The sequence below is a fragment of the Ricinus communis genome, chromosome 3, assembly GCF_019578655.1.
Source record: "Ricinus communis isolate WT05 ecotype wild-type chromosome 3, ASM1957865v1, whole genome shotgun sequence".
Lineage (NCBI taxonomy): Eukaryota > Viridiplantae > Streptophyta > Magnoliopsida > Malpighiales > Euphorbiaceae > Ricinus > Ricinus communis.
The window spans coordinates 31,430,082-31,443,567 of NC_063258.1; the positions used below are offsets into that span (position 1 = coordinate 31,430,082).

Genomic DNA, 13,486 nt, shown 5'->3' on the forward strand with positions numbered 1-13,486 from the left:
TTATCAATAAATAGACCAGCGCATGCATTAACATTGATGTCTTTCACAAAACTACACTGTGAATCAATGAATTAAAAAGAAAAAAGAAAAGGGTCAAATTCCTGCATAAATCTCAAGAGCATCGTCGGATAACTTGGAAACAAAGTAGGAAATGTAATCAGAAAAGATGAAAGGACGGTAGAGAAGAGGGTGATCTTTGTCAACAAGTTCGCAAGGCACTTCAATCTTTGATTCCTCCTTTGGCATTGAAAAGAGGGCGCACGAATACCTATCTTCTTTCCCATTTATCACCACCCTGTGCCTTGCTGCTTCCAGCCTCCCATTGCTCCATACCTGACACCAACAATGAAATGAAAATTTTCACTTATACAAGGTTGCGAGTTTGACCACTAGAAGACAAATGAAATGAAAAATCTCACAAGTTGAGAGAGCTTGGCGTTAATGACCTTGAGTGCCTCACCAACAATGACCACAAAAGCATCTTGAGGAACCATGACTCGTGCCCATTCCCCATCTTTGCTTTCAACCTCAAGACCCTGAACTTCATTTTGACATAAGATGGTGATGGCATTTTTGTCCCTGTGAGCACGTAAAGCAATGGCTGAGTCTTCCCCACTGCCACGGCCGTTGCTTGGAGGAGCAATATACTTCATTACCTTGAAGAGACTAGTGCTGTCCTGAATGTGAGAATCATAGTGCTTTTCCATGCCAAAGCTCTCAAAGATCATCTTCAAGACCATCAAATTCATTTCCAGCATCTTCGAGCTCATGACATGCAATATCTCACTATATGATAATAATTAATTACTTTATAACCATTGATTGGTCATTGACTATTTTATGTTATTTGCAATTTAATTAAGCTATTGATTAACTCCCAGTCTGCATATTTTTCATTTAATGAGAGAAACAGATTTAAATGGGACATGTTGCAGTTACAGAAAACCTGACTCTGTGTGGTATCTCTCTCAGTGTAGTATCTCTCTCAGTGTACTGAATTTCTTTTCTTTTCTTTTTCTTTCTTTAATTTTCTCTGGAACGACATGAGCAGTTGAGAATTATGACAATAATCATTTTAAAGCCACTGTAATAAATTCAATCTGTTGTCATCCATTAAATGGACTGTGTAATTAATTCAATCTGTTTCAAGGATAAGGTTCCATTTAATAAAGCATTGGCCGCTAGCAACTAAGTTTGGTAGCAGCTATTATCATGTGGTCTAAATAGAGCCTTTCCATATCACAATCTTCAAAAAAAATGTCAATATAAACTTTTCAGAAATTAATTGCCTTCTTCTTTTTCACGTTTCAGTTTTTTTTTTTTTTTAAGATTAATTATTTAATATTTTTTGATATTATTTATATCATATATAGTATTTTCTTTTTCTTTTTTCTTTTTAAGGGAAACAAGATTTGAAATTTTAACTTCTGGGCTAGCTAAGATATAAGCAATAGACTGGTTCTTTTTTTTTTTTTTTGGTGACAGTGACTTGAGAGTTTGGCCGCAAAATAGGGAAACGAATAAGAACATGTGAAGGGTGGTGGCAATGGAATAGATTTTCAAAGGCAACATGTGATTGCCCAAATGGAAAATTAAATCAAACAAAATGTTAAGCATATAGTACTCTAATAGCTACAACCCATAGAAAATGGCCAAAATAGAAACCATATGATAAGCCTTAATACCATTTGAAGAGGGTCATCTATAAAAGGAATCAAATGTTTAACTTGCCCAAAAATAGAACCCTTTATCACAAGGGCACACCTACAAAGGGACGAGTGGGGGCTTCATCCCCCACTAACATTTTCTTTTTCTTTTTCCTTTTTTATAAATATATAGAAAAAGCATGAAGAGTATAAGTAGATATCCTATAATTAAAATAAATAGTATATAGTGTATGCTAATAAAATTAAAATATAGTTTTATGAAAATATAGTGACATAGAGTTCTTTGTATTAATTTATTTATTTTCTTTCTCTATTTTTTTATTTTTAAACTAATATCACAATAATTAAAATATATTTATTAATTTTAAATTAATTAATTATTGGCCCCCACTCGATTCAAGTGCTACTCCCGCCACCTAAAACTCACAAACCAATATCAACATCGCCAGCTTATCCAAAAATTTGTCAAAAATATTAAGATAAGGTTAAATAAATAATGAGAAAAGATGTAGATTCTTGGATTGAAAAAGAAAAATTTTCAAGAAGTGTCAGATTTAAATTGCATAATCAAAAAATAAACAAAAATCAAACAACACTCGTATATTCAGGAATATATATAAAGAACATTGAGGTTGTACCAATTAATATGTCTTACCAGAAACTAGTGTTGCCTTGTGGCCACATGAGGTTAGTGAAATCCTGAACTTGACCAAGCTTATGTGCATCATCAAGACCAAAGCTTTCGTAGAAGGGAATCACGGGACTTCTACCGGTGTAGCTTCGATAAGGTTTGGGATTTACGTACTTGGTTTTGGTGTCTTCAGGAAGATCAAATAATGCCTTCATGCTAACGAATAAATTTTGACGTAGTTTTGCAGGGATGTTGCCATGGTCATACATTAAAAGGAAGCAACCATGGCTCTCACATGCCTTTCTTACTCGGTTACATAGTTCCCTTCTGCTCTCACTTCCAGACGACAGTGCCTCCCCAGAAAAATAAAGAGTTGGTATTTCAGCTTTAGCCATCTCTGCCTCTCTCTCTATTGTGGCTTTATGTTTGTCGTAGTACTAGAGGGTTCACCCAATATATAAGGGAGCTATCACCTCCACTCAAATGCTGGTTTTTTTTTTAAAAAGAAATTTTTCTGTAGGAAGATGCCTTCTATGATTACTCAACTTCTCACACTTCATCATTTAACAGTGGTCAGTAATAATATAATATTGATAATAAATTTTGTGGTGCCCCATATAAGTTGCCAAAAGATTTTAATTTTTAACAAACCTGAAGTGGGGCATTTATGCATGCCTCATAGAGAAAGAGTAGTTGTGATACCATTCATCATTAATGTAATTTAGCAGATATGCAGAAGCGAACACATATTTTTTCAAGTCTCTTTGACAGAAACGTACTGAAACAATAATGGGTTTTGCTAGTTTTTCTTCTTAGGTCGGGCTTCAAAGTTATGCAAGTCATATAATTATTTATTTATGTCCATGAAGAGGGTAGATAGCTATCTATTCTATAAGGAGGGAGAGAGAGAGAGAGAGGGGACACATGCCAGCCTTTATCCTTTTAAGAGACCAATAGATGGATCCTCCAATTAGGTCTTCTCCAGTGTGGAACCGCCCAAGGCAATTCAGGTCCAGCACTGTCATATCATATGGTTCGTGACAATGAACCAGTAAAACAACATCTAAAACATAAATTCTTTGATGATGTCTTCCTTATAAAACTATAGATTAACAAATTAGAAAGGTCATTAATGGTTGAAGAGGATCATATAATACCATATTGTTCATGACACTGACTCGGTAACAAAATATATGCAAACAGTAATGCCCAAATCATATTTCCCTTGTAAAACTATACGTTAATGAATTAGAACAATCATTAATGGTTGAGGACCATAGCATAGTTACCCCTTTAATGATCAAGGACTCGTGAATTGATTGACACAACAGTTTTGACTAAAAAGTTACTTGGGAGTGCTAATTAATTATATAAAGAGATATTCTTATGCTAGTCTGTTCTTTCGTTTTTTCAATCTCTCAGCTATTTTCAGAAACTCAAATTTAAAAAATTCTTAATTAAACTGAAATATATATCTACCGTCAAATTAAATACATGAATACTGAATTCGAAAACCTGGTGACTAAGAATTACCTCTTAATCCATAACGTCTTTTGATCCTTAAAATTTGTATAATTTACTTACATAAATTAATTACTGAATCAAAAGTAGGAATTAATATTAGCAGTGTTAAAACTAGTTCAAGACCAAGAAATGATGTAAAGGCTCCATTGTCAGGATTGCTTGTAACGAGAGGTTGCACTTGTTTTGGATAATAATTAAGTGGAAAGTATTGGGTGGGATATATGTATGTAGTGGGTGATGTTTTGCAGCATAAGCGCCCACAAACCGCAGAAAACAATAAATTGTGAGAGGACATACGTCAAGAATATTGTTGATTGAAATAAGTTGGAAGTCGGCAAAGCCACATGGCTCATTTTGCCTATAACAATTTACATAATTCCTAGGGGCTACCTCCTTATATCAATCATTTAATTGCTTCACAACTGAGGTCGGTTCACCCACCTTCGTCTTCCTTTTTCCATCTATAGCTATATCATCAACTTTTTTACTCGTCCTTTTTCACATTTGCCTCTCTCCAATTTCAGAGAATTGTTTCTCCTGAAAATATTCCTTAGTATTGAGAAAACGGTTCCACAATAAATATATATATGAAATAATACAATCCAGTCTACTTCTTACATGCCTCTATTTATCTAATAAATTTATAATTAATTCTAAACTAATTGCTATAATAGAATAATCGGTTACATTTTCTACGGTGATATTATAAATTGCTATTGAATTTTATAATTAGTTTTATTTTAGTTATATATAATTTTAATTTATTTTATTTCAATCATTCAATTTTAAATTTAGTTACATTTAGATTATTTTAAATAATCTAAGAAGAAATTGATATTTTTTTCTTAATCGTGTATTAATTTTTCATTTAAAGTGACTAAATTAAAATACAATTAAACATGAATGATTGAGATAATATAGAAAAATTAATGACTAAAATAAAATTAAATGAAAAATAAATATTAACTGACAAAATATATACTATTTGAATTTTTTAGTAATTATATATCCAATTTGATTTATGAACGAATATGCAAGCATACATTTTATGCTTGTTTAAGTAAGAGAGTTAGTACGGATAAAATCTTATTATCATTTGTTAATAAAGTCTAAGTGATAAATTTGAAAAGAATAAGCATTCGTATGCAGAAAATTAATTTGAATTGGTTAAGTATCCCTGGTAGCGAAAGAGCTAAAGAAGATATAGTATTAGATTTCTATTGTGAACGAAGAGTCTATTTTCAAAACTGGAATTTCATGCTACAAAGATAATCAGATTTCCATGGTAGCAAAAGAAATGGTGAAAAGAGATACAGAATTCTTGGAACGCCTTGCTACTTTGATTCGACCCCCTCCTAGCCGACATTATTGTGTCATATAACAGGGTGGAGGAAAAGCAACCATGGGTAGATATTGGGGATACTTCTCTTTCATATAACTTTGATAGTGAAAATGATACCGTTTAATATTAATATTGATGTAATAAAATTCATATAAGAACAGATGAATAATATTAGGTCGTAAACTACACCAAAGTATGGAATATGAATAAAGTATCCCTTAAAAAAGACAAAAGAAACAAAAAAAGAAATGTAAGAGGAAATCAACCTTTCTGAATCAGTCATCAAGAATTTGTAAATCAAGAAAAGGCCATCTTTAGTTAGTCTCAGAAAGAAGTGCAAGTACCCATCACCGCAAACTTTGTGTAGTTCATATAAACTCCATTCACTGTTTTCTTGCACGCTAACTCAAAGAAGAAAATCTTATCACCGAGGATTTCTTCTTCTTTTTTTGTTTTTTCAAGCTTGTTTGGTTCATAAATTTGATATAACTATATTAAATCATTTGGTAAAAACTTAAAGAAAAATAACAACTGATAACTGATTTAATCACAACCAACTGTTGATTGTATCAGCTTTATTTTAAAACTTTTTCTTATCAGCTAGTAGCTATAACTGATTTGATTTTTTATTTATTTGAACACTATTTTTCTTATTAAAACTTATTGAGAATAACTTATTTTAAATTGATTTCATATAATTAAAATTTGATATTCTAATATAATTAATTATTATTTTGAAATTGTTTCTAATAATTAAATAATTATAATATTTAAATTATGGTATTTAAATTATAAATTTTTAGTAGTAAAATTCAAATTTAAATTTCTATTTTTAAAATAATTTTTATAAATATTTTAAGTAATAAATATAATTGAACTAAAAGAAATTAACTATAAATTTTTTAATTATTATAAGTTGTTTTTATTAATTTGTATCATTAATATAATATAATATAATAAATTATATTTAACTATAAATTATACATTGAATGATCATTTAATATACTAACAACAACCGTTAATAAAATTCTTCTAAACGGTTTAACTTATCAGTCATCAGCTACCAATTATCAGCCATTAGCTACCAGCTGCATTGATCAGTTGAAACAAATGAACCCTTTTTTTTCTTTTTTGTCTGTCTCTTCCAAGTTAATAAGGCTTTATTCTTATCAACCGGCAAAAAACTATGCATAGTTGACAAATGGTTTTTATTCTTTTTTTCTTTTAACTATCAAATTTTAAATAGTAAATATAATAAATACTAAAATTTTAATTAATTTGTTTAATAACTGTAATTACTCAAAATTATTAAATTCTTGATTGGAGATATGCATCACCATGATATTAAGTTTTAAGATTTAACTATTAAATTTATATTTTGAAAGGTAAATTATAATATTAAAAAATTTAAAAACATCAATCATGTAATGAAATAATCTTTTTCTATATATAAAAATCGAAAGCACAAAGGCTAATAATAATTTAAGAATATATTAAGAATATAAATATCAAATGAATAATTTATAGTTTGTTAGTGATAATTTAAAAATATTTTAAGAGTATAAGAGTCACTGTACTAAAAAAATTATTAAAAAACTAATAACTTATATTTTAAGTAGAAACTTTAAATTAATTTTTTTGACTTACCATTTTTAACTAGTTTTTAATTTAACTAGATCTATTATATTTTCAAACTATTTTTAAAGTAATAATTGATAAAGTTTAAGTTTTAATTGATAAATTGATTTTTCAGACCCCTCGTATTTATATTATTTAGGCATATAATTCATCCTCTGTTGGGTATTAGTAATAATAAACATGTTAGATATTACTTTTAAAAGATAAAAATAGACATCAAACATCAAGAAATATATATAAAATAATCTACTTATAATAATCATCAATCACGTTGATTGATTAATAAATTATAATTTTATAGGAAGAACACTCCACTCCGCGCATTAAGCCATATATCGACTTTATAGATGTCTTTTGATGAGTCTGATTATTTGAATGTCGAATTTGATATTTATTTTCTTTTCACCACCTTCGTAAAGGGAAAACTCAATATTTCTGCAATAGATAATCATAAAACTCCTATAGAAGGAGAATTCAAAATCTTCACAATTGAAGACCATAAAACTCCTCAAACTAATAAATAAAACTTCGATGAAGAATAAAAAAAATATTTAAAAAAAAAAAAAAAAAAAAAGAGGCTGCTAGAATTTTATTTTTGCTCAGACTTTGCATTTGATTATTGACCGGATGCAGTGATCAGATTAACTTTGAATTTAAAATTTGGTAGCTTACTCTCTGTAATGTTGTATTGTAGAGGGAGGGATATGCCTCAGAATATCTGGAAAAGCGTCTTCTTTGTTTGGATGTAATGAGCTTATTATTGTTACTATGAGAAAACAACTTGAGGAATTGTTGCACAATCTGCTGGGAACAAGAAATTAAATCCCAAGAAGAGGATGAGATCAGATTCAGAGATGACCGTCGATTAATCCGACTAATCCTATGCAACTTGATCACTAAAAATTGATTCTCTGCTCTTTACATATCAACAAATTGCTTAGTGTCTACCTCCCATTGTATTAACTAAATTAATAAGAATATTAACCTATAGTTCTAGAAACATCTCTTAGTCTCACCTTCGGAATTTGTCGTTAATAAGGCACCATCTCTCATCAGGACAATAAGATTCATACAAATTATGGATGTAAGCAATCATACTCGATTATTATAAACATCACTATATGATACAAATAAATTAATGTGTGATGTAACGGGAAGTTTTAACTATTTAGTTTAATTAAGATTTTTTCCTAATTGATTGTATTAGTTGTCATTTCATAATCTCACCAAGTTCAATAAATAAATAACGCTCGCGATTAGCACCCTTAGAAAGTATATTTGCTATTGGTTTTCTCCTCTATTTTTTTAGTAAAGATTAAATATATTAAATTTAATTTTTTTTAGTAAATAATATTTTAAATTTATATCTAAGTGTAAACTATATTTAATTTAAATCTTTTTACCTTTTTAAATTTATGTTCAAGAGTCAAATATGCCTAGTTTAATTCTCATCTAGAATGTAAAATTAAATCAGATATTTAAGTTTTAATTGAATTATAAAATTAAAAATAATATTTATTTTATTAATTTATTAATACAATATCTAACTACGCGCTATACAATAGCGTATTCTATAATTTAAATTTAATTGACCTAAAAATGATAAGTTATGAGTCTATTTGTTAAGAAAGTTGAAATTTGATTTATTTAATTTTAAAAAGTTAAAATTTTTAATTTTTTCAAATACGCTATTGTATAACACGTCACTAAATATTATATCTGTAAATTAATAAAATAAAAATTATTTTTAATTTTTATAATTTAATTAAAATTTAAAAATCTAATATTATTTCACTTTTCAAAAAATTTTAAATTGAATGGATTTGACTCTTGAATACAAGTTGAAGAAATTATTTATTTAAAAAATTTAAATTAGATGTGTTTGACTATTTGATATAAGCTTAGAGAACTATTTATTAAAAAGTTTAAATTGAATATAAGGTCAGGAGGCAAATTGACCATCCTTTAGAGATTTAATGTTAATTTGAAGATCATATTTCAAACGGAATTTTCTTTTAAATCCACTTATCTAAATTACTTGAGTTACACATTAATGAAATTATAAATTATTTTTTAATTAGTAAAAAGGAAGAAGTGACTAGTGGTAATAATTTTTATTAAAAGTTGCAATATGAGTTTTTTTCCACTACGAATATTCGTAGCCATAGCTAACTTAAGATGGAAACTAAGTAACCTCGAGATTAAATGAAAAATACTTAACTAAAACATGATTTTAGTGTTTTTATAGAAAACATATATATGCTTCAAGAATTGTCCATCAGATCTAGGATCTTATAATTTGGTGAAAGCGCTTCCAACCACTGGACTATCATTCTTCATGATAAACTATGTTATATATAATCAGAATTTGATAGAAAATACTGCTTCAAGTCGTGTACAATTGTCACTCTCCTTAAAGCAAAATTTACCCTTTATGTTGTGCAATAGAGAATTTGTAAATTCCTTCACAAGATAAATGAAGCCAATTGATTACAATTATTGCAGAATTGATAGAAAGAAAGAAGTAACTAAAACTTAAAAGCATTTAAAATGTGTTTTGAATGGATATAACTTCTTGAGGGATCGTCAACTACATCAAAGGACATAAATTAAAGTTGTGTGTTTTAGATAAAAGAGTAGCAATTATATTTTGAAAAAGATGCTATAAACTATGACTTAGTCAATACAGAATCTTAATTCGCATTTAAGATTATAAATAGACAACCCAACCCTTTAACACCCAACTAGTTGTAATTAAAGATAATTCAAGATCAATAAAAAGGAATCAGTATATATAGTATACTAAAAGAAAAGAAAGATCAATGGGTTCGGATTATCAAAACCAGATTCCGGTGATTGATCTTTCTAGTAGTTCACTAGACAAAGTCCGAGGAAGCCAAGAATGGGACATAGCAAGCAAGAAGGTGAAAGAGGCTTGTGAGGATTATGGGTGTTTCGAGGTGGTGTATGATAAGATATCCAAGCAAGTAAGAGCTGAGTTATTTTCATTGATAAGGCAGCTCTTTATGCTTCCAGTGGAGACCAGAAAGAAGAACTATAATCCAAAGCCTTACCATGGCTACGCAGGACAATATCCAGTAGTTCCCATTTATGAAGGTTTTGGTATTGAAGATGTTTCAAGTTACAACTCCCTCGAAGGCTTCGCAGAACAACTGAGCTGGCCCCATGACCATGACCAGTTTTGGTGAGTTTTAATTAATAAGATTTTTATATTCCATTTCTTACTTGTGGGTTTCGGTCAATATATTTGTAAATTCGCCATAATCAAACATGAACGAACTTCAGGTTCTTTCTGTCGACAAAAGGACCTGAAGTTCATGTTTAATTATACATCTACTCGTACGCGCAGGCACATTTTTTTCATTAATTATATATTATTAGGATCAAATATGAACATTAACCATTAATCTTTATTTATTTATTTATTTTTTTCTAATAATGTGTCACTCTTTGTTATTGCACCAGCAAAACCTTTAGCTCCATGATGAAACCATTGGATGAGCTACACGGTACAATTGGGAAGCTAATTCTTGATAGTTATGGTTTGGGAGAGAAGAGGAACTCAATCATGCCATGCAAGACACTTCTACGTATGATGAAATACAGAGCTCCACAACCTGGGGAAAATTCCACTGGACTCTTTGCTCATACTGACAAGCCATTTTGTACACTTCTTTGTGAAGATGGAGTTGCAGCCCTGGAAGTGGAAACTAAGCATGGCCATTGGATTCAATTGTCTCCATCTCCTAATTCCTTCATTTTCCTTGTTGGAGATCCTCTCATGGTATACTTATTTTATGGCCTTGCAAAACTTTTTTTTTTTTTCTTTTTGAGAATATAGAAGAAAGCCCAATTAAATAAATCAAATTACTGGTAGGATGGGGTTAGTATCTAAAACCTGATAAATATGCTTATTGTCTGCAGGCATGGAGCAACGGGAGATTGCACGCAGTGAAGCATAGAGTGATAATGAATGGAGACGAGGATAGATATTCCATTGGAGCTTTTCTAGTTCCAATAGAGGGAACAGTTATCAAACCACAGAAGGAACTAATAGATGAATGTCATCCTCAAATTCTGAAAGAGTTTGATTTTATGGAGTACTTGACCTTCTCTTCTTCTGCTGAGGCAAAGGCCATGGATTCAGCCAAGCAAGTCTTTGCATTTGCTGGAAACCAAATAAGGGAAAAAATATAACATACATATCTTCCTTCAGGACTTGAAGCCTCTCTACTAAGTTGAACCATAAAATAAGCTCAAAATCTTTTGTTATTGAATATATAATACAATATTGTTGGTTGTGTTTATTAGTCATGATGGGTTTCAGTGGTTTTTCTGTAATAAAATATTTGCTTTACGTTTGATTTTAAAATATTATTGGGAAGCGAATATCTATATCGTACTAGTGCAAGAAATTTTGAGTTTAGGATAGCTGACCTTAATGGATTAATGAATATGAGAATCCACTTGCCCTCTCTCTCAAGCTATGATTTACGTCACTGGTTACGATTCCATTGTAGATTCTTGAGAGCAATCTGACAATGGCAATTTTGGGAACATCTAAAAGGACCTAATTGAACAAAGCGTTAGTATTTGACCTCTAAAACACCTGAATCTCTACTGTTATGGCATTAGCAGCTTTGGTCCTTGAGTTTTGTTCCTAACCAGACACTTTAGTCCCTAAGATTGTGCATTTTTCAATTATATGTTCATAGGGAACAAACTTGCCAAAACTGCAATAGTTAACCCTTGAACAAAACTACAATAAAGAGTACCACAAGAAGTCAAGAAAGAAAAAAAAAAAAAACTCAATAATAGTAGAGTTAATAGAAATGGATTTGGATTCTTAAAATCTAGTCTCCGACATCGAATTTCACCAAATTGTGATAGAGGAAACCAGTAGTGGCAACATTTGTGCAAGAAGATCAGAGAGGCTGGTGGAAAAATTTTGGGTGTTGTGAGGTGGTCTATGATAATTTAAGGGAAGTTTTTGAGCTACCATTGAAGATAAAGAAGAATTAATTTTAATCCAGAGCCTTATCATGGGGAATATGATACAGTTCCCTTGTATGAGAGCTCAGGTCTCCCTCAAAGGCTTTACATTACTAAAGTGGAATCATGGGCACGTGCAATTCTGCTAAGAAATTTCATTATTTTCCTTTCTATTTCACAAATTATTGTCAGTTTCATAAAATGAACACTCGAGCCATCTTTTGTACTCGATTTAGGAAAATAATTTTATGACAATACATTGTAATTACAACCCACAATGAGCATCTTCTACTGGTCCATCTACTTCTTTTTCTTCTTACCCTTGGGAGGATGTTTGTAGAGAGTGGGTGTCTTTGGGTATTCTGGTTTCTTATCCTGAACAGTCGACCCCCTTGCCTCACAAATACTCGGCTAATGATCATGAGAACATGGGTGCCATGTTCACATTCTTACATGTATGATATCTTAATTCATTAAAAGAAAGACATTTAAAAGGACCCAAACAATCTAATATATATATATATATATACCTTGTAGTTCATTCTAACCTTGAAAAGCAAGTGCTGATTTCATTACAATGGATGTGTATCGTCAAATGACATCTTCCAGCCAAATCATTAGCTCAATAGATGAGTTACATCGGAGAATACAGACGATGATTCTTGGTAGTTATGGCTTGGAAGAAAAGTTGGAGCTGATCATGAAATGCAACACTTTGCTGAGAATGGTGAGATACAGAGCCCCACCAGCATATACATATGAATGAACTCACTGCCCCTTACAGATAAACCAATGTATACTCTTCTCTTCCAGGAACAAGTTTCAGTGCTCCAAAGTGGAAGCCGAATATGGAAAATGGATTAAATTGTCTCCATCTCCTCCTCCTTTTATCTTTATCGTTGGCGATCCTCTCATGGCAACTGTTATATATGGTTTGTGTAGCTCGAATTGTCATTTAGCAAGTAGTCGCTAAACAAATGTCTATCTTTCAGTCTGTCTAAGGTTCAAACCCTGGCACTATTCCTTTTAAATTTTTCTTTGAATGAATGCTCATTTTATACCGTAAAGATATTGGAAAAAATTAAGAATATCTGCTTAGCCCGTAATTTGTTCCAAAAAAACATAAAATTCATGCCTGGTTCTTTTGTAACCCAGGCCATACCAAATTATTCAAGAAATGAATGTTCGGGGAACATTCATTTGCAGAGGCCCGGACCAATGGAAGACTGCATGCAGCTAAGCAGAATGTGATGATAACAGAGGAGACAAAGATAGGCATCCCACTTTTGCAGTTCCAACAGAGGGGACTACAAAATCAAGCCACCGGAAGAACTAGTAGACAAAAATCCATCCCCAGCTTCTGAAAGAATTTGACTATACAGACTTCACCGTAAGATTTTCTTACTCCAACGAGGGAATTGTTATAGAAGATGAAGAGTCAGGCAAGCAGGTGTTTGCATATGCTGGTGGGAGCAAACACCGTAGGCAGCAACCACTCGCCAGCCCCCTTCCATTCATATCAGATGTATAAGGTGTAACTGGACCTGCTTTAGCAAGGGTATTACTTTCGTTTAATTTTTATGTTTGAAATGAATCAAACCAGCTCAAAATATATATGACCTGGAGTATAAATTTGAACAATTAACAATAAAAGAGATTGCTATTGCCAAA

The 13,486-nt window shown here is 30.9% G+C and overlaps 2 protein-coding genes and 1 long non-coding RNA gene across 4 annotated transcripts; 2 read left to right on the forward strand and 1 right to left on the reverse strand.

Moving 5' to 3' along the window:
• Window positions 1-2,693, reverse strand: LOC8278613 (probable 2-oxoglutarate-dependent dioxygenase AOP1). Of its 2 annotated transcripts, none has more exons than XM_002515551.4 (3): window positions 2,323-2,693; window positions 447-786; window positions 1-333 (listed from the first exon to the last, which is right to left on the reverse strand). In XM_002515551.4, exons 1-3 carry the CDS (start codon window positions 2,691-2,693, stop codon window positions 94-96), a joined length of 951 nt encoding a protein of 316 aa, XP_002515597.1. In that variant the 3' UTR covers window positions 1-93. The 2 variants fall into 2 exon arrangements, with proteins under 2 accessions (XP_002515597.1, XP_015572471.1); XM_015716985.3 differs by having other exon boundaries at window positions 420-786.
• A 6,832-nt stretch (window positions 2,694-9,525) lies between these two features.
• On the forward strand, window positions 9,526-11,195 carry LOC8278612 (probable 2-oxoglutarate-dependent dioxygenase AOP1). The gene is made up of 3 exons (XM_002515550.4): window positions 9,526-10,007; window positions 10,289-10,607; window positions 10,748-11,195. Exons 1-3 carry the CDS (start codon window positions 9,625-9,627, stop codon window positions 11,018-11,020), a joined length of 975 nt encoding a protein of 324 aa, XP_002515596.1. The 5' UTR covers window positions 9,526-9,624; the 3' UTR covers window positions 11,021-11,195.
• A 1,090-nt stretch (window positions 11,196-12,285) lies between these two features.
• Window positions 12,286-13,486, forward strand: LOC112534126. The gene is made up of 2 exons (XR_007214981.1): window positions 12,286-12,817; window positions 12,971-13,486. It is a non-coding gene; the product is annotated as an uncharacterized LOC112534126 (long non-coding RNA).

Excerpts from the sequence above, each read along its gene's own strand:
- LOC8278613 (XM_015716985.3), bottom strand. The coding sequence starts at position 2,693 with ATGGCTAAAGCTGAAATACCAACTCTTTATTTTTCTGGGGAGGCACTG. Across the intron at positions 787-2,322 it reads CAAGGCAACACTAGTTTCTG|TGAGATATTGCATGTCATGA; the intron begins GTAAGACATATT and ends ATTATCATATAG. Across the intron at positions 334-419 it reads ACGCCAAGCTCTCTCAACTT|GTATGGAGCAATGGGAGGCT; the intron begins GTGAGATTTTTC and ends TGTTGGTGTCAG.
- LOC8278612 (XM_002515550.4), top strand. The coding sequence starts at position 9,625 with ATGGGTTCGGATTATCAAAACCAGATTCCGGTGATTGATCTTTCTAGT. Across the intron at positions 10,008-10,288 it reads CATGACCATGACCAGTTTTG|CAAAACCTTTAGCTCCATGA; the intron begins GTGAGTTTTAAT and ends TTATTGCACCAG. Across the intron at positions 10,608-10,747 it reads TTGTTGGAGATCCTCTCATG|GCATGGAGCAACGGGAGATT; the intron begins GTATACTTATTT and ends TATTGTCTGCAG.